Source organism: Gavia stellata, chromosome 22 (assembly GCF_030936135.1).
Source record: "Gavia stellata isolate bGavSte3 chromosome 22, bGavSte3.hap2, whole genome shotgun sequence".
Lineage (NCBI taxonomy): Eukaryota > Metazoa > Chordata > Aves > Gaviiformes > Gaviidae > Gavia > Gavia stellata.
In genome coordinates, this window is record NC_082615.1 from 5,406,743 (window position 1) to 5,427,841 (window position 21,099).

The 21,099-nt window shown below is 39.4% G+C and overlaps 1 protein-coding gene across 5 annotated transcripts in view; it reads left to right on the forward strand.

The window, feature by feature from the left end:
* The window catches only part of TNRC6C (trinucleotide repeat containing adaptor 6C), a 57,703-nt gene extending 38,675 nt beyond the window's left edge, over window positions 1–19,028 (forward strand). For 2 of the 5 annotated variants that reach the window (XM_059828077.1, XM_059828075.1), the window contains 12 exons: window positions 133–282; window positions 1,557–1,703; window positions 2,160–2,282; window positions 3,219–3,302; window positions 3,620–3,851; window positions 5,562–5,729; window positions 6,868–7,059; window positions 7,207–7,350; window positions 12,712–12,906; window positions 14,287–14,357; window positions 15,111–15,250; window positions 18,315–19,028. In XM_059828077.1, the coding sequence (XP_059684060.1) occupies window positions 133–282; window positions 1,557–1,703; window positions 2,160–2,282; window positions 3,219–3,302; window positions 3,620–3,851; window positions 5,562–5,729; window positions 6,868–7,059; window positions 7,207–7,350; window positions 12,712–12,906; window positions 14,287–14,357; window positions 15,111–15,250; window positions 18,315–18,675 (2,007 nt within the window). In that variant the 3' untranslated portion in view covers window positions 18,676–19,028. Of the gene's footprint in view, window positions 1–108; window positions 283–1,556; window positions 1,704–2,159; window positions 2,283–3,218; window positions 3,303–3,619; window positions 3,852–5,561; window positions 5,730–6,867; window positions 7,060–7,206; window positions 7,351–10,204; window positions 10,322–12,711; window positions 12,907–14,286; window positions 14,358–15,110; window positions 15,251–18,314 lie in introns of all 5 variants that reach the window. The other 3 variants (XM_059828074.1, XM_059828073.1, XM_059828076.1) reach the window with 3 other exon arrangements.
* Window positions 19,029–21,099: the final 2,071 nt, after the last annotated feature.

A 21,099-nucleotide genomic window follows, 5' to 3' on the forward strand; every position in this document is an offset into this window, starting at 1 on the left:
CTCATACCTTTTTTTTTTTTTCTTCAAATATTTTTATTCATCCATGCCCTTTTGTATTTCCATGGGACGCTGTTTTGTGCGCTGTCTGCTCCTGGGTGCTGCGCACAGCTCACCCTTTCTTTCTCCAATCAGGATGGCGGCCTAGTGGAAGAGCCCACTACTTCACCATTTTTGCCTTCACCAAGCCTGAAGCTCCCCCTTTCAAACAGTGCACTCCCTAATCAGACCCTGGGCGGGATTGCCTCAGGGCTGGGCATGCAAAACTTGAATTCTTCTAGACAGGTAAGGCTGTTGGGGGAGATCCCAAGTTGAATTTCAGCTCTCTTGGACTCGCTGCTAGTGCCCGTCACTTCCCCGGGGTAAACGGTGGTTTAAGCTGAAAGCGCGTGCAGCGTCTTTGTTCGCATGAAACGTCGGTGGAGAAACTACCTGCTGTGTAAACGGTTCACATTACAGGACGTAAAACAACTGCTTAGTTGTAATTAGCCTGCTAATTACACGCATCCATTGAGAAGAGACTGAAGAGTTATGGGTTTATACCACTGAACCCTGCTATAGCTCTGCCTTGATTGATGTGAGGTTTCTGGTTTTTTGAGGTGTTGCTAATTGTCACAGACTCTAAGGCAGAGACATTGTTCTAATTCGTCTTTCCTGGCTGGCATAATTATTCAGTGATGAGATGGGTGAGAAGTGATGGGGGCTTTTTTATTCCTGCTGTAAGTGTCAAGACAGCTCATAGATTTGACAGGTGGTAAGAAAGAAACTGTGCTTCTAGCACCTCTGGTCAAAGAGAGCATTGTGGCAAGAGGGATGTTTTGGCCCCTGGGTAGAATGTGCTGAAAGGGAAAGAAAAGGAAGGAAATGGAAAGGAGATGGAGCGGAAGATTCATGAACACCACGAGACTGAGAGTTCATAGACTACTGTTGATTATGAAAAGGTTATTTTTGCCATATAAATTGAAGTTCCAGCAAAGATAAGAAATAATGACACAGAAAAACTCCATGTATCATTCTATGGTGGCTTTTATTACGTATATTCTTTTAAAGTTAGTTTTCTAAAGGCCAACACTTGTCCAGCACTTACAGCCCATTAGGCATATCTTTGAGAAGTGGAGACTGTGCTAAGAGCATGCCCATTTATCCATAGTTCGTAAAAAACCCTGCCTAGGTAATTTAAGGATTAGGATGCTGTGAGTTTAATGACTCCATTCTCCTGTCCCTTGCTACACAAATACAAACGTTTTTGGCAAGTACTTTTCATTGTTCATCTTGTGACCCTCTGGGGTTATGCATCCTTATAAAAGCGATCTTCAGCTTCAGCTACCTTTTGTTCAGGCATCTGTACAAAGTTTTCGAGGTTTGGGATGTTGTTGGGTACATGGTGATCTTTGCCATGCCTGATTCTAAACCTGATTGTCAATACAGTCTGTATGTACTGGGTTCTTTATCCCTGCCTGTCATAATCATTGAGGATAAAGACTGCACAGATAAGTGACTTTCAGCTTATGTGTTGAGTGATGTCTTTAAATGCCAATGTCTTTCTTGTCCTGCTCTAGATACCGAGTGGCAATCTGGGTATGTTTGGCAATAGCGGAGCAGCACAAGCCAGGACCATGCAACAGCCGCAGCAACCGCCAGTGCAACCTCTTAATTCATCCCAGCCTAGTCTTCGTGCTCAAGTGCCTCAGTTTCTATCCCCTCAGGTTAGACAGCCCTTCCACTCTTGAGTTTTCCCTTTCCCTGGAACTCTTCCATATGCACTCACCCTTCCATATGCATTCTGTCATGCTCCCAAGGCTTTGCAGCTACTGTTGCCTGGCTGTGTCTGTGTTGATTTATTTACTAGCCAGTAAGCATGTTCTCACGGGTATATTCTGTATGTTATCTGTGTGGGCACATTCTCGCGTTCCTTTTTGCAAAACGTAGTGTTTCTAGAGAGTTGAGGAGTCTGTTCTCAGCTCTTCTTCTATAAATGGACATTTGAGTAGGGTTATTCAGATTTGTGTTACTGCCTCTTGTTAATTTTTTGATAGTTCATGGTACTACTTCTGGTAATAGTAATATTTTCCAGCTGATGTCTTGTGACTCTTATTAACGGCTTACACAGTTGCCAGTGTTAAAAGTAAATGTACAATGTTTAATACACTGCTCTTTCTTAGGTTCAAGCACAGCTTTTGCAGTTTGCAGCAAAAAACATTGGTCTCAGCCCTGCACAGTTAACCTCGCCAATTAATAATCCTCAGCATATGACGATGTTGAACCAGCTCTATCAGCTGCAGCTGGTAAGTTAAAAGACATGGCAAATAAGCTCTAAATCAGAATTGAAGGCATGAAGATAAAATAAGAAAATGGCTAACTAAATTTTTAAATGGACATGACAGATCTTTAAAACAATCAGATGCTGATTTCTTTGGTAGGGTTTCTTTTTAAAGAAACAAAAACATGTTTTTTGCCTCAGGCTTTATAAATAGTCGTTTGTGGAATAATTATCCTTTACAGTGGATCAGTGGAACTAAAAAGTCAGTTGTCTTTGTACTGGTATGAGTAACGTAATATATTCTCAAACAGCACTAATCTGTGTATTACATGCCAACATATGCCACTGATTGACCAACTGGGAGATTTGTGTCATAACATAACAAGAGAGAAATCTTGGCAGTGCTGGTCACCTGAGTTACCTGGAGAAGTTCCTTCAGTTGCCTCACTAAAAAATAAATTGTAGGGTAAATTTCCTGTAATTAATGGAATGTGTATTAAACACATCATGTGATAAGAAGTACTTGTTTTTGAAAAGTTGTGTACTTTTGCTATATTTGCAAATTTTACATATGTGTGTGTGTGTATGAAAATATTTAAGAATATTTTAAGAAGAGGTACTGCTATTACAGGTTTTGCTTTGTGTACAGTTTTTTTCAGGAAAAAAAAAAAGGTTCCTATCTTTAATGACCACTTATTGCTCACAAACTTACTCACCAGGTTTTTTATTGATGTGTTTGGTTTAAAAAAAAACAAACCACAACGCAACAAACACTGGACTTAAACAAATGTGTTATAAAATACACGTGTAACAAGTTTGTTACTTTTCCTTCATTGACTGTTCTCAGAGAACTCTGTTGTTTCTGTCTTTTCTATTTTATAATGTACCAGAGCAGTTGAAGCAAGCCTGTTCAGCTTATTGTATATGTTAGGACCTCTGACCTCTTGTTTCTGTCTTGTAGGCGTACCAACGTTTACAAATCCAGCAGCAGATGTTACAGGCTCAGCGTAATGTTTCCGGACCCATGAGACAACAGGAGCAGCAAGTAGGTTTGCCTGCCAGTTCAATCTCTCCATTAGAGTTTGGTTTCAATGGCTTAAAGAGATTGTGCTATGTTATGCCAAAGTAGCTAAAGCATCCTTAGAAACAGTAATACAGTGCACGGCTTGAGTATTGAAAGCGTGCTAGAGTAATAAAGCTATTTCACAGCATTCAGTCATTGGAGGAAAGCTCTTCAACCCTTAATACAGTCAACTTTTATTTGTAAAGAGATCTGTTGTGTTATTTCACTGTAGAGAAAGGCACGAGAAATCGAGAGTCTTTTTGTTGAATTGAGCGTATATCGATTCTTTTTCTTGCCAGGTTGCACGTACAATCAATAACATGCAGCAGCAGATCCAGCAGCACCAGCGCCAGCTGGCCCAGGCCCTGCTTATGAAGCAGCAGCCTCCCCCTCCGCATCTATCTTTGCACCCCTCTGCAGGCAAATCAGCCATGGATAGCTTTTCACCCCATCCCCAGGCTCCCGGCCTACCTGACCTGCAGACCAAAGAGCAACAGTCTTCACCGAACACCTTTGCTCCTTACCCTCTTGGTGAGTGTCCTTCGTTAAAGCAGTTCCGTATGAAAAAGGCAGAGGGGAGTATATTTCATTATTTCAGCATCTAAATATTTTGCTCTACCATTCAAGGAATACAGAAGATGTGTTTATTAAATAATGTTGAAATGTCTAAACAAAATCATGGTACTACATGCCTACCTGGTAGGTGTTCAAGTGGGCTGTGTTTGCTCACCTGTGCTCTGCCTACAAATATGGGAACAGAAGATTTGCTTAATTAACTATCTACTATGAATGAAATATATATTAACAGCATCATGTTCTAAGATACACAAATGTCATGTTGAGAAACAGGAATATCACCCAGAAGTCATGCAAAGTCATCTTTCCGCTCTAATCAGCACTGGTAAAGCATCAATTTTGGTCAATGTATTTCAAGAAAGATACAGATCAGTTTGAAGGAATGCAGGAAGAGTGTTGTGCAGATTATTAGACTTTTCAAAAACGTGACTGCTAGGGAAAAAACGAAATCCTCTGCTCACTTTAGTCTGAAGAGAAGACTTAAGAGACATGCAGGAATCTTCAAAAATGTAAAAGATGGCTTTGAAGAAGTTTTCTTGCATGTGGCTAATGCAAGAGGTAATAAACCTTTGTCGCGTTAAAGGAGATCTAGTTAAAAATTAAGGATCGCTTATTTGCTTTAAGCAAGGTATAGTACTGGAATAAATTATCTGGGAAGTTGCCGAAATCATCTTCACCGGTCATTTTGTGGTAGGTTAGATGTAGATCTGTCAGACATGATTGATCTCAAAATAATCGATTCGGCCTTGAGACAGGGTGAACTGAACAACATTTCAGACCTGTTTTCTGTGATTGTTTGATGTGTGCTACAGACTTCATTTATGACATAAAGGAATTAATTTAATCTCTCTGTGACTCTCTTTATGCTGTGTACAATAGAATTGCCAAGCTTTATCTGCCATGCAGCAGTTAAGAAGGTAATTTTGACTGCTGTGGTGAGCTGTCATAGCAGGGAGCATCAGAAGGCAAAAGAACTTATGAATTAAAGGCCTAAGTCTTAAGAGGTTCTTATCATATCTCAGCTTCCTGTGATCTGCTAAAATTCAGGATTATATATCAAGAAGGACCCAGACTCGTGTCACAGAAGCATGTCAAAATTATTCCTTGAATATAGTCTGAGTGATTTTGTTTGGTGTATACAAAATAGATGCCCAAACAGTACAATACCTGCTCTGATGAATAGCAGTTGTTTGTATGACCTTTTAATTAGTTGCTTTGGGATTTTTAAAATGCTGTTAGCAAAATAAAATGGCAGACATCATGGGGTGTGCTGGTGAGACATTAGGAATATTTTGGCTTAGCAATGGAATGCTGCAGATTCTTCACTGGTTTAAACGTAGCGTTCCAGTGCATTCTTCCAGAATGCCTTTTCAGAGACAAGTGAAGAGCCTGCAAGTAGAAATACTGACAGCTTTGAAATAGTATCCCCGCATCTTTTTTCTTTTTTCCTTTTAGCAAAGTTTTAACATTTTTTGAATTCATGGGAGTGATATCGGTGTTCCTATAAAACCAAAAGTTCTTGACAGCAGGTTGAAAATGTGCGTAGTGAATTACTACACATATGTACAGATGCCTGAAAATCGATGTTTCCTTTAGCTGGAATTTTAAACACATCTTTTAATCCTCCGGTATATTACGGGTGTCTAATGACCTATTTCCCCTTAGCTGGACTGAACCCGAACATGAATGTAAATAACATGGACATTACTGGTGGTTTGTCAGTGAAGGACACTTCTCAGTCCCAGTCTCGCCTTCCTCAGTGGACACACCCCAACTCAATGGATAATCTGTCTAGTGCTGCTTCTTCGCTTGACCAGAACTCCAGCAAGCACGGTATGTCGCATTTAATCTCTGTGTCAGTCTGGCTTTTTGAGACTTGAGTCATATTGCAATTGTTATTTTTTTCTCATGTTACTATTTTCGGTAAGTGCTTATAAATGGCTGGTGCAGAGCACCCTTTGAAACTGCGATGTTTTTAAGATGATTTCTGCAGTCCCATGCAGCAATGTATTGAAGTTCTTGCAGCTGTGATAGCTGAAGTGATTTCCTACATGCAATGCAAGAATGGTTTTTTTCATTTGCTGAATTTTGTTGCTCAGAATGTGAAGTAAAACACGCCATTAGTGTTGGCAAAACAAGTCCCACAAGCTTCCCCTTACTCCAGATCTGCATACCTTCAATCCAAAAAAACTTTACATTGGCTTTCTCCCACAATTTTTCCAACATCATCAACCTTTCACAGCCAGTCCTGTAGAAAGACATGATAGATTACATAATTACCCACCCTGGGAGTTAGGAGCACAAACTTCATATTTTTCCAGAAGTGATTGCTAATCTGTTTGAACACCTTTATCCCTAACGCCTCCAGTATCCTGAGTCGTTTATTCCTTTATTTCCTGTACCAAGTTGGTTCTGTTAGAACATGGTGCTCTCTTAACTTTATTGTATCCTGGATTTTATTACGAGCAGCATGAATTCTTTCTTTTACAATAGTTTTTTTTATTCTATTCTGCAAGTAGCTGCACTGCTTACACCAAATAGTTGTTCGCTAGATTGTAGGAACATGAGAATGGCCATTTCAAATCATCCATCCCGTCAGCAACGAGTACCTAGAGAAGGATGAGAAGAGGGCTTGCCTACAGTGATATTCTGTAGTATGCTGTCTCAGCAAATGCCTGTTCACCATCAGTGTAATGATTTGAATTACTTGGTCTCTTTTTGGCAGTAATGTAATGCGAATTTCTTTAACTTGAGTGTCTAGATTGTACCAGCGGTGTATCTCACAGCTGTAATTCCTAGTAAGGCTTCTGAGGCTGTTAAGCCTTGCTTACTGTGTTTATATTTTAATTTTCTTTTTTATCTTTGTAATACAGAAAGAAAAAAAGAAAAAAAAAATACAGGGACTGATGAAACTCCATACCCAAAATTAGTCCTACTCCTAAACAAAGCCTTTCCATTTCCTTCATTACAGGTGCTATACCTGGAGGTTTAAGTATTGGTCCTCCGGGAAAGTCCTCCATTGATGACTCTTATGGCCGGTATGATCTGATTCAAAACAGTGAATCACCCGCCAGCCCACCCGTAGCTGTTCCTCACAGCTGGTCACGTGCCAAAACCGATAGTGATAAAATTTCCAATGGCTCCAGCATAAACTGGCCACCAGGTAACAAAATGCAAAGCATTCGGGTTAAACTGCTGTCCTTAAAACGTACTGTTGGGTTTGTTTATTGAATCCTCGTGCCTTCTGATACGCAGGAACTTCGGAGAATTATGACTTTATGTACTCTTCTTTTTATTATCTTTGAAACAGAGTTTCATCCAGGAGTGCCATGGAAAGGACTGCAGAATATTGATCCTGAAAATGACCCCGATGTTACTCCTGGAAGTGTTCCAACTGGGCCTACCATAAACACCACGATACAGGATGTTAATCGCTATCTTCTCAAGAGTGGAGGTAAACACACAAATTACTTTCACATCTGCAAATTCTTTCTTTCCAAAAAAGTTGACTTCATATATTATGGATGTAGTGTATTTTTGCGTGTAATCTTAATCTAATAATGCTTCTGCTCTGAACTTTCACTGAAAATCCAGAAATACTTGATTTAAATATGGGACTAAGAAGCTTCTGATTTTCCATGGAAATGTAAATATTTTCATATTGGAAAAGGCTGTGAGATGTAATATAAACTTCTGTGGTCACTGGAAGTTTTTGTAACCTGTAACGCTTTGTTTTGAACAAGATTTCGCTCTCCGTACTGACCAACCTCTTACGTACACTCTGTGAAATACTCGGAAGACACAATACAGAAGTTCCACAGTGGTTGCTGAGGCGGCAGGCTTCTGTCACACTAATTAATTGTAGCTTTGTTAGAAGATCAATTGGCAAAATAAATTAGAACTGTTTTATCTCTGAAACCATCAAAGCAAAGAAAAAAAATAAGGAATTGACTAGTAAACTAGTATTTCCCAGTGCCATTTCCATTCCTTTTGTCTTGGCAGTGCTTACTCCAGACTTAGAAGGGTATTCTCTAAAACAATAAACCTATGCTACTTGTTAACTAGATCTACTGAAAGTGGATCAGGGGAAAGGTGCTTGGTTCAACTACGGTCAGCGTGCTGAAATAGGCAAGTTATGTGCACCCTATTAGAGCACTGCAATATACACATGAATGGTATAACCAGGTTGTCAAGAAGGACCTGTCAGGATTAAAAATGTGGATTTTGCTCTAGTAGTTACATCTGTGACATCTGCGTAGATTGTAAATCGGAACTATCCTTGAAACGGGTTTCCAGCTCGGGGCTCGTTAACTCAGGCGAAGGGATGGGAGACGTGAGGGAAAGGAGGCAGGGGTTTTCATGGCCTCAAATGATTTTAGCTGTCTCTTGCCGGAAAGCAACCTTTATTTAAGGTGAAATGTCAAGTATTTGTGTGCATGAGTAGTGTTGAATTAACTTTTAATGACCCAAATGTACTTCAAGGGGCAGGAAACCTGGATGGTTTGAAGTTAGAAAAAGAAAAGCACAAAGATATAATTCAGTCACAGTTCAGAAACGGTGCCCCCAAGAAATACTCCCTTTAGGCCAAAAGCTTAGCCCTACAGAGCTGTACCTGTAAGTTAGATGATACCTACTACAGGTCCGCCGCCTTTACAGAAGGAAGGTATACGTTAGCTCTGTTGGTGTATAATCTGTCTGTGGAATGAAGAAATAATTACGCTACTTAGAGAGGGTCAGTGTAGATGGTCTTTGCAGAAGTAAACAGGTCCTCAAGAGCCAAAACCTTCTGAAAAGCAGTGAGTGTTGGGGTCCGTGTAGGCTTCCTTTCCTCACTAGTGTTTTAGCTTGTTAATAATATAACTTTAATAAAAAATGTAGTTGCTGAATCTGTTTCTTTATGCTCATATAACCTAGGTGCTTGCTCCTAGGTAAAATTACCTGTTATTTTCAGTACTCCTCCATACGAGATAAGGGCTTTTGTGACACGCTGCCAGGAAGGGACTGTCTTTGAATACTACAGCTTGAAGGACACGGATTGTATTAACAGAGCTGATCTCCATTTCGAGGGCTAGACTTGGTGTATCCCGTCCTTGCACTGTACACGTAGGAACAGATAAAACCTAAGCTTTTGGGTTGATTTTTGGTTTACCCTGTTTGCTGATGAAGTTTTGCAGGATTACTGTGAGCTGAAAGTCCCAGCCAGGTGGAATCAGGAACGGTTTCAGCTCTGTGGGCACAGGGGCCTTGGAATCTGATGTAATTCCCTCACTCCTGCCTGGGGAATAGGTTATTTCCGGAGAGGGCCTTGATATAGAGGTATTTTGCTTGAGACCGATGTCTGTATTGGTGTCCTTTGGAGCGCAGTGAGTCTGGATAAGGTAAAGTTTGGTTGGTTGCTGTTCCAGTTGAAAATACAGCCTGTGTTTTTAATTGAGCTGTGAGGGATGAGATTGTCCTTTTACCTCCTCCCTTCTACCTCAGTACAGCGCTCTTTTCCAAAGGACTCACCTCTTTTTATTAGTCAGCTAAGGATGTTTCGGTATCGCAGTCCCATCTATGTATGTCAGGAATGATAAGTCACCTAGGATACACACTTAATTTTGTTGGTGGCTAGAGAGAATACTTCCAGCTTTTCTGGTCTTTATAATGAAGATATTTTATTTTATGTTTGGTTTCTTTCATTTGGTGCCAGCAAGGAAATTGTATGTATGCTTAGATAGCTCCTCAGATTGTAAATTATTTACCAAGATGGTTTCAGGCTATTTCATTTAATGTTATCAGTTTGAGAAGAGATTGCTAAAATATGTCCTTGCTTTACTGAAAGTCTGCAAAAAGCTAAAGATGTTTGTGGGCATTAGGATGTAGGAGAAGTGCCTACCTCAAGTAATTTAGGACAAATCACCCATGGTAAGAGGTTAGTTTATCATATACATCTATGCTCATCTACAGTTGCCGTTGCTTAAGTCAGCTGGCAGAGCGCCTTTATAAATGAAGCCTGTTCCTTGAGACTAAACAGTTTAACACTGAGTTTTTTGAGAGAGTCACGTATCTTAAAGGAAATGCAGAATTTATCTTCTGCAGAGGCGCTAGTACGTTTGCTACTGAGTCAGCTTTCTTTTCTTTTCTACTAAAGACTTCTGCTTCACTTTATCATGCTTTCTATAACATTTCATTCCTAGACTTCAGAGACCAGGCTGATTAAGGAAAATGCCTTGCATGGTTTGTATTTGCACATAATAGATTTGCTTATGTCACACCAAACATCATTATGCCCATCTTTCTTAGTTGCTTCTCTGCTGGTTCTGCAGGGTCATCCCCAACATCATCTCAGAATGCCACGCTGCCTTCATCGAGTGCCTGGCCGCTTAGTGCCTCCGGCTACAGTAGCTCTTTCAGCAGCATTGCATCCGCACCTAGCATTGCAGGTACGAAAAATGGCCTTTCTACTTTCACATCCTTCTGCATTCTGAGAAAAGGCCCTAGAAAGTGCTTTCCCAGTTATTATAGTAGTGCTACTATAGACAGAAGCATATTTTTTAGTACTGTGCTAGGTAGGCAGCTCTCCTGGCAGCTCTTCAGTGGTGAGCGTTGGATGGTATGCCTGGAATGGTGCTAAGGAAAAATGTATTTATTCCACTTGGTGCCACATGCTGACACTCTGTATTGGCATCGAGATCTCTTAATGACTATTTCCATTGCAACTTTGAGGAGGAATATTGTCTAGCACCTTAGCAGCAACAGCCCTACTAGACCCTTCCAGTAAGAGCTGATAGGAAATTTTTGTTAATAAACTCACTGTTAAAAGTGAACCATCTTCAGCTCAGGAAAAATTTTAGTAGTACCTCAAGGAGGTACTCTGCATGGCTCTGGAGGGGTTGGGTTTGGGGCGCTTAAATGTCTTTTAATAGTCAATCCAAAGCCTGATGCTCCCCTATATGGCTGAGCTTGTAGATGGTCTAAATAATTACCCCATTCTTTTTAATGAGCTATAAACTCTGGAGCATCTCGCTCTGCAAATCATGGAAACTCTGCTTGCGAACTAGCTTCCTAAATATCTGGTTTGTCCCATTGCAAAAATGCGCTGGGGCTGTTGTATGGATTGTATTGGCATTTTCATATCTAATCAGTGAAAACCCTCCACTTCTTTGAATAAAGGAAGGTGCAACCTCCAGGTCATACTGCAGAATGCAAAACAAAGAGAGTTTGTTTGAAATGTTTTACTCCGGTGAATGGGAAGAAAGGAATGGCTTGCTTTTCTTTTATCTGCCGTGCATTTCTGCTTTATTTGCTTTTTTTTTTTGCAGTATCATCTAATCTTTGTGTTAAACACATGAGAAATATTGACATAGCAACATCTAATCTGTGGTAACATGCATGTATCATGTGCTCCATTGCAGGCTGAGCTGCTCTGAGTTCTGAAACTCAGAATTTCTCCCTTTCCCCCCACCATTTTACCCTTGTTAATGTCTTCATCATCATCGTCAAATTATTTTTGTCGCTACAGTTTGCAGGAGGATGGGAGAGTGGTTGCCCTTTCATTTAAATTGTTATGATTCAGTATAAAATCATGGAGTTAAATGATACAGGTAAATAGAGGCAATTTGGGGAGCATGTGTGTATATAACTGAGGCTGTGATTTGGTGGCTGGTAAATTGGGCTTTAGGACTAATAAAAAACCCTCAATGGCTGCCTGATGCAAAGCGCTGATTCAGTACAAGCTTAATCTGCCAGTTCAAATCTGGTTTAAAAAAAAAAAAAACACAAGATTTTTGCATCTTAGACTTTGTCAGACCAAGTATTTTCTTACTGTCTGCAGTCAACATTAAAGCATTAAGGCAGCATAATCGCAATATCATTTGCTCTGGCAGAAGACGCCGTGATGGGACCATTTCAGTCCCTTCCAGGCGAACATGTGCTGCTCATGTTAGTAACGGTGGGACTGTGCTGTGACAGGGAAATTGGACTCTTAATTTCACAACATATGTTGGTGCAAGGAAGAAAGGCAGGGATGTGTAAGTCTAAAGGTCAATAAAGGGTTTTGTTTTGGTATCCGTAATTTGAATCAGTTTTGTCTGCCACTCTGAATGCTAAACTGTATTTGTTATTCTTGGTTTTTGTATGATTTTGTAAAACTCTGATTTGGCAGGGACAGTAGTAAGGTAGTTTAAAAAATGATTAGGGAAATAACAAACTGAACAGTAAAAAGTTACAGAGTGACATGTGATATGGTCTAATCTTCTGAAGACTTCATTTTTCTCAAAGACACTTGGAAAAAAGAGTATCTGTTACTTTGAATATTCAGAAATACAGTTTTTGTCGGTCTTTGATCTCTTTGAAATTTTAATAATATATCAGGAGAACATATGGGTATACTGGTTACTTTATATTAGATAAAATGAGTTGTGTAAGAAAAAGTAGTTAAGTTCTATTAAACCTGTGAGAGAGACAATCTTGAAGCATTTCATTATCATTTTGATGAAATTAGATTTCAAATATTTAAGTCCATTTTCTGGTCTTTTTTTCACGTATCGTCTTTTACAAGAAAGCGAAATAGTAGGAGATTGTAAAAAGGGAACTGCATATGTAGCAGGTGTGAGGTTCATTAAATATAATATTCCCTGAGAATGTAAATACTAGTGTAAGTAGGTTCAAAGGCAATAGGATTTATGTCACTGGCTGGTACAGAATGCTATTTTTTCTCTCCTGAAAAGTTGGAAGAATTTAGTCAATACGGAAGCTTGATGATTACCCATCCTGCTTGGTTCAACAGTTGTTGCTAACTAAAAAAACCCAAATGTATTTCTTTCTCTTGCAGGTAAATTGTCAGACATCAAGTCTACGTGGTCCTCTGGCCCAATCTCTCACACACAAGCCTCTCTATCCCATGAACTATGGAAGGTACCCAGAAACACTACTGCTCCGACGAGACCACCTCCAGGCTTAACAAACACCAAGCCATCATCTACGTGGGGTGCCAGTCCCCTGGGTTGGACCAGCTCTTACTCCTCTGGTACTCTTGACTTCTGTGTTTTCTAACACCGCAGTGCCTTCTTTTTACAGTTGTTTGCTTTTATTCTGTGTTACACAGCTACGGGGTGCCTCACTGTTGTATTAGGCTCCAGAAACTTGAGTGTTAATACAAGTAGAGTCTGTCTGTTTTGGTGATGAAGCTGGTGTCTGTTTATTTTAGTTAGGATAAGTCCTAAACGAAGCAGTCATCTTTCAGGTGGTCATATTAGGAATTTTACGTAGCAATTGCCAAATTACTTAGCTCCAACTAGGATTTTTTTCCATTTCCTTAATTTCTAAAATTATCTTTTAAACATGTTTCTTGTTTTGTGGTATGATCTATGACTGCCTACGAGGCTTCAAGAGGAGTGAATCAGCCCATGGAATTTAATATGGAACACATTTTTGGAGCATGGATGTGAAGCATTTAGGACCCGATGGCATTGCAGGGCCCTCAGGGAATGTCTTAATTTTTTCATGCAGACTCTTTTTTTAGATGTTGTTGTTTTGCTTAAATACAAATATGAGAAACCATGGATGTGGCTATATAAATACATGTATTTATAGATCATGTTTGTTTGTGGAGTATTGTCAGCTTCAAAAGTATTACACCTATTTTATAAAGCTGACTGTTTTACTAATCTGCTTTCGCTAAGTTGGGAATTAAATCTTCTTCCCTCTTCTTGCCATTTATTTTGTTTTATTTTCTTTACCAAACCCCCACCTGGTGGGCAGATATTGCTGGAGCCAGGATTCTCTCTGGAGCCTGAGTGTGGTCACACGTGTGACTACAGAAGTACCGCAGGTTCTCAAATGCCACTCATAAATACCAAGCTTGTACAGTTTCTCATTGTAAAACACCAGGCTGAAGTTGGAAAAGCGGATTTTGTTGGTTATGTCCTTGTATCTTTAATCAGAAGGTTGTCAGTGCAGAAATATCTGTTTTGAATAAGTCATATGGATTAATCCATCATTGGCAAGATAGCCGAATGCTGCAGTGCTATAAAACTCTGTAATAGCAAGCAGCGATCTGAGCTTGGACATCTGAATTGCTTTTAAAACGTGTCTTCCTGATTAATTCTAATGTAACCTGAAGATGCAGTTTGCTGCAGTGTCATACCTGCATCCGCTAGTTTTCAAATCGTTATTGTGGGAATGTGAAAAAAGCCACAGATCTTTTAAACGTAACAAAAGCAGGTTTTCATCCAGCGACCTTTCGTTCCGAAGAAGACAATAAATCAAGACGTGAGGAAACTGCTGTAGGATTTGTTCTCTGTAGCAATAACGCTTGCTACTATGTTGTGATTCCAGATAAGTTTTCTTCTAGCAATATGCTCTCCACATCGTGATAAAATGTTTTGTTGCGGAATTTGTATTGTAGGTTCTGCATGGAGTACTGACAGCTCAGGGAGAACAAGCAGCTGGCTGGTTCTTCGAAACCTCACACCCCAGGTAAATAGAGTTGTACATAACTAGTTATGGAAAGAGTCTTATCTCTTAAATGTGACACGAAGAACATTTATCAGCCTTGGTCATTTGCTTCATTTGAAGGGAAGATAATTATTCTGCATTTATTACAGTGTCTGTCTTCTACAGGGAATTTGTTAAGTTTTCAAAGTGCTGTCAAATCAAGTATGAACTTTTAAGACTGTAATTAGTCATTGAGTGTGCAGCATTTACGTATGTGTAAGTTTGAAGGTGAATGATGTTTTAGAGCGGATACAGAGATGTAAAATGTGCTTTTCCTATGGGTTTTTTTTTTTTTTGTTCTTCTCCTAAGTCTGTCAAATCCTCTAGTCCTCCACGTAGCATCATTCACAAGGAAGAACATAAGTCACAAAGCCTTGAGTGTAGACGACGTCCAAATTAATCTTGGGGAAAATATAGTTGTATTTATGAACAATGTGTTTTTCCTTTGACTTATTTCTGGACTTCTGTGGGCTTGTAATGATAAATACAATTTGTGTCACCTAAATTGGGAAATTTTGTGCACTGGACCGTAGGGAAGCCTTAAAAAGACAGGATGTCTCGCTCAATGAAGACAGTGCTATGTCGATAATTAAATTCTTCTTATGGAAGCAAACCTTTTATTTTTTTCCTTTCTCCTGTACTTATTCTTTAGCTTTTAAAACTTGCTTAGTTACCAAGCATTTAAAGTAAAATCACAAAAATACAGATAACCTTTCCTCCCTTCCCTCTTACCAGATTGATGGTTCCACACTGCGGACACTGTGTTTGCAACATGGCCCTCTAATAACATTCCACTTGAACCTGACGCAAGGGAATGCTGTGGTCCGATACAGTTCCAAGGAGGAAGCAGCCAAGGCCCAAAAGTCTCTGCATATGTACGTTTCCGCTCTCTCTTTCCTTTGTTACGAAGCCAGTTTTGTCTCAGAAACTATTTTCTTGGGCATTTATTTGCTAGGACTCGGAACTGGTCACTAGTTAGTTTAATCTGATTTTGGAAATTACCTAATGAGAGAGAGAAAAAATAATTGGGGTTAGATACTCATATACTACTGAGTAAGAGGTCATTACAAAACTTGATAATAGGTATTCACCATTAATAATGTGCTCAGTAAGGGTTTGTCACCTATAAGACTGCAAAGAATTTGTAAGATGTGATAAGAATTCCAAAGGAGACTCGGAGAAAAGAGAGCATGAGACAGGGTTTTAGCTTAGAGAGCAAAAGAAAGGACAAAACGATGATCCATAAAGAATGCGTTCATGGTGGTCACCTTTTTTAAAGGAGTTAAGAAATTGGAAGAAATGTATGACAAAAATTGTGCTTTTTAGGTGTTTTAAAATCCATGGGACTAATCAGCATACTACACAAGAGCTGGAGAATTTGAGTGATAAAATCAGTGACGTTAGGGAGGATTAAGAATATGAAGACTGATGTTTCAAAAGAATACTAAGGTGCTTAGAGTTGGAAAGCAATTTTCTTTCTGAACAGGTTATAGCATGAGTATAATGAATAATACTGAGCGTAGCGGGAGCAACGTTTGGAACTAGCGGTACTACTGGCCTGATTACCTTCCCTGTACTTAGAGATTTAGGAGCAATGGATACTCCATATGTAACGTTGCAACTCATCTCCCGTTATGAACCTGATTAACAGAAATGGTAGTAATAATAATTATATTAATGACCATGTCGCTTTTTTAACTGTTGACCATTCCTTAATTAAATATTACAAAGCATCATTCAGAACAATTGGAGATGAAAAATTGACATGTCTTAGTTACATCACTTTAGATGTGGGCATCAGGTGAAAGAAATAACACCAGAGGCAAAATTAATGTGCCAGGTTAAAGATAAGCACTTATTTTAAATATGTACATGGCAATGTCCTTACATTATCAGTGATCCAGAAGGCCTCCGTTTAAATTGGTTTTTTAATAGGTTGTGGCATACCTGTAGTTACACTGCTGGCAAGGACAGGACCGACCTTTCCGAATGAAAAGGGTTGAGCTATACGCGTGTTTGGTTTGCTGGCAGGGTGACAACAGTAAAATACAACGGGATTTGTGGAAGCCAACGGGACAGTATTAGAGTTCCAAGATACATCAGCCACTCTGTTGCATAGAGAAATGTTTACATGGAGTTGATCACTGGAAAATACATCGCAGAGCCAACAGTCTCAGATCCCATCTGATTTGATACGAGAATAGCTCGCTCACACTTTCCATCCCTGGTTGGGTGGGGTTTTTTGCTATATAAATTAGAGCAGCAGCGATTAATACTTTTTGAAAATTAATTAAAAATTTTATGAAGAATGTGTAGTTTTCAAAGACTGCATTTGCATCTTTTCATTTAGGAAAGGTAGAAATTCTTAAGATGTGATTTTTCAGCAAGGAGCATTTGCACAAACCCAGCTTGTTGATGGCTTCCAAACCAGAGGCTGCAGTCGGGCGGTGAGGGGGAACAGCCGTTACAAACACATTTGTATTCCAACGAAAGCGTAGTCGTTAACTGTATGTTCAGAGTTAAATGCCATGCAATGGTGAGACTGGACTGAGAGAGAGAACCTGGAGGTTTAGGCAGACAGTGCCAGGTAGATTTATCTTCCATTCTTCTTTAAAAGATCTTAGGTTGCAAAATCAATTCTAGAAGAAAATGAAAGCTAGGTTCTTGGAAGAATTCTGCATCCATTGCATTAGTCATGCAGTTATTCTTGTCAAACATACACAAAGGAAATGAATTTTAAACATACTATTAAAGAAAAGGGAGGTCTCAGGAAACGGGGGGAAAAAAAGAAAAAACCTTCAACTTTGTAGGATGAGTGGTGACTTGCGTTAAAGTACAAATCAATTTTCAGAGTACAGATGTTGGAAATGTGTTCCCAGCACAGCCAGTGGGTTTCAAGTGTATCTTTAAATAAAAGCAGGACTAAGCATTAGACACGAGAGAGTTCAACTCTACACTGAAGGGTTAATGTTAAGCATTGTGATGGGATAAGACCTTTAAAGGTATGATAGCATACTTGTTACGCGTGGAAAAAAAGAAGGGTTCTCTCATCTTTCTGAGTCTCTTAGGTCTTCTGAGAATATTTAAAAAAGGAGAACGGATTACACACCTCATGGTGCGGAGCTTGCTTTGCTACATCATATGATGCATTGTTGGATCCATATTTTGTATCTTATCTTTTTAGTAAAGCAAAGTGCCATAATTACTACAGGTCCCACTGCCCAGTGCTCAGAAATAATAAAAGCTACAACATTTATGCAAAAGCAGAAGTGGGGAAAGGAGGCAGTGTTACCAGGTGCTTGAGCACAGACTGAGAAACAGCATTTCAGCCTTTGCTGTAACTAAAAAGTTACCATCAAGTGCGATGGCTGTAGCCTTCGGAGGTGCAAGGTGTCTGAATTTTATTCTGCTCGTATATCTGGCAGATTCAAAACCAAAATAAAATAAAAAAAAAGAGAGACTTCTTTTCTTCTCCTGGTTAGTTGATTTTAAAATACACAGCACATGATTGAATGTGTTGCAGGATTTAAATCCTATATTATATTCTGGGATGACAAATTAATGTGAAGAGAGTCGTTTTTGAAAATGTATTGTAATAAATTTGTCATTATTGGCGTCATTTATTACTGATAATGCTGGTGTGCAGGTATCTTTAGGCCTAAATAGGGTACAGCCTCCCATGATGCGTTAGTTAAACGAGGTGGTCTCCAGATGTATGGTTTTGTGTTTGCCTGTGGGTGTAGAAAGGTAAATAGAAAACAGGGCAGAGAAGTCTTTGTTGGAGAGACTGGCATTGCTGAAAGTGAGCAGACGTGGTAAAAATCTTCATCTCAAATTCCGCTTGGGAGGAAAACGAATGTACACCCCTCTTGGATATTCCCGAAAGCGCCCTTTGCACCCCCGGTTTCATGCCGCTGCACCTCTTCTTTTTCTCCCCAGGTGTGTCCTGGGAAACACTACCATCCTGGCCGAGTTTGCTGGCGAAGAGGAAGTCAACCGTTTCTTAGCACAAGGCCAGCCGCTGCCGCCCACCTCCAGCTGGCAGTCCAACACTGGAACCAACCAGACGCGCCTGGGCTCCTCGAGCAGCTCCCACGGCTTGGTGCGCAACGACGCCGGCCACTGGAACGCTCCCTGCCTGGGGGGCAAGGGGAGCAGCGACCTGCTGTGGGGTGGGGTGCCGCAGTACTCCAGCAGCCTTTGGGGACCCCCGAGCACCGACGACGGCAGAGTTATCGGCAGCCCGACACCTTTGAATACTCTTCTTCCAGGTGATCTTCTCAGTGGGGAGTCCATCTAGGAAACGAGAGAAACAAAATGGAAATAACAATCATCAGCACTAAAGGAAAAAAAAAATAAAAATTGTAACCCTTTCCAGTCCCGGGCTTGATGAAGAATCCAGCTTTAACAGATCAGACTGGCAGCCCTTTTTAGTACCTCTGTCCAGGATCGAGTATGAACTGCAGAAGTCCTTGTGAACTGTTCGTGAAACAGTATGGGCTACTTTTGGTCAGTGTCACATGCTAATGACAGGTTTTATTTTTTTCATGGCTTTTTTGTTTTATGTTGTCTTTTTATGTTTGTATGGTGATTTTAAAAACAAAGTATAAAAGCTGCTTAGAATAGGTCTGTCATGAAGGGCACTTTTCCGAATTTGGGCTGGAAAGGGTTATTTTATCAGCTGGGGGGGCGGGGGGGAAGGGGGAAATGAAAGCCTATTTAAAATGAGCCTGTGACTATTATGCACATTACCAGAGGCGGACCCAATAATCAGAAAGGGTGAAGTGTGATATTTACCATTGGTACAGAAAAGTAATGAACCTGAATGGTAACTCTGGACTGTACAGGTTGAGCGGGGGGGCGGGAGGGCAGGGCTGGGGTATCTCTGTGTCCACTACTCCCATGGATCTGCCTATGCACATTACCCTTGTTTCATTACTTTGTCATGTCATTTTTTTATCCCAAAAATATAAAAAGTAAAAAAAAAAAAAAAAAAACAACAAAAAAAAACACCACCAACCCCACATATCAACATGCAAATACTTGAATCCAGCAGGCCAATAACAAAATGTGAACACTTTCTAAGTCTAATTATTACACTTCCAGGTCGGCATCAGTACACAAAAAACAGGCTCTAAGAATTTTTTTTTAAAGTTCAGACTATGTTTTTGTTGGAACAGATGTACGTATGTGAGTGTGCTTGTGGGTGTGGGTGGGTATGTGTGTGCCCATGTGTGGTTTAACTAAAAGTGTGAATTTTTTTTCCTTTTATTCAGTATATGCTTTTTATTTGCTCATTGGTCAAATGTTTAATTGTTATTAGCTTCTAACTTTGCACTGAGTGTCCGCAGCCCTTCTTGTAGCTAATCCTATAATGTTAAAAAGGAAAAAAAGAAAAAAAAAAAAGAAAAGAAAGAAACTGATAGAAGGGGCCGGCGACAATTCACGTGTAAATGTTTACTCAAGGACTCTTACCGCATTTTAAAAATTACAGTGTGTATCTCTGGAGAATAATATGTATATCTACCTTTAGCGGCTTTTTATTGTGGACTAATGCAAGAAAATTATTACCGGAGTATTGCACCATTTTTCCATTCGGAATATAAAGTTTAAAAAAAATACTCTTGTTGAACTGTGGCCATAGATAATTGTAAAGAGTGTATAGTTCCCTTGCAAGCAGGAACAGAAACAAGCACTTGGACATAGGTTTTGACTGCTTTTGGAGGAGCCAGGAGTTTTGGCTCCCACCTGTTTACAGACCTTTTTTTCTCCTTCAAACTTTAAAATAAAAAAGGAATTAAAAAAAAAAAAAAAAAAGAAAAAAAAAAAAGACTTCCATCGTAAAGAAAACTATTTTCAGAATGAAGATATGCTACTTCAGAGCTCTGGGATTGAACAGTGTTGTTGTATTATTCTTTTCTTTGGCCATTGCTGTGTACTATTTTTGTTGTTGTTTTCCTCCTCTTCGTCAAAGTGGCGAAAACTTTGTGATCACTATCTTGCACATGGTGGAAGATGTCTCAGGAAAGCCGGGTTTCCCGAGGAGCAACTCCACACCATTTCATGTATTTTTAAAACCCAACTCCTAGCACTGAAGATATTATTAAAAAACAAAATAAAATAAAAAAAAGACAGTAAGAAAGAAGAAAATACCTAATCTAATGTGTAGCAGTTACATATTTACCAAATAATGGACTCAAAAGAAATAGATGTTTGAAGAGTGCTTTATATATTAAAAAATCGCTTTATGTTTAAAAAAAGATCAATGTTTTTGATTGTTTTGAAAGGAAGAAAGACAATGGAATAACATACACTTCAAGTATGTTTAAAAAATTATATGAACATTGTGCTCCCTGCCTGCTTGGATCAGGAAACTTGTGCATTACTTTTTTTTTTTTTTTTTTGGAAGATTAGCTTTTTAATGGTTTTATCAGATTTAAAGGGTCCTGCAAGATTGCAAATTAACAAAAGCTGGTTTTATAGAGGATCATGAACTATGCACAAACTGGGTTCAAGACTTGTTTTTTTTTCTCGAGTTTTAGTAGTGTATTTAGCTGAATAACCTTTCCTCAGAGTAATTGCATCTCATTGCCATTACACGCCTCCAACATATATATATTTTATATATATATATACACACACACTTATATAAAATATGTATGTGTGTATGTGCGTGTTTACATACAATTTTCCATGCTGAAGTTTAGCATTGAGTTGTAGAAAA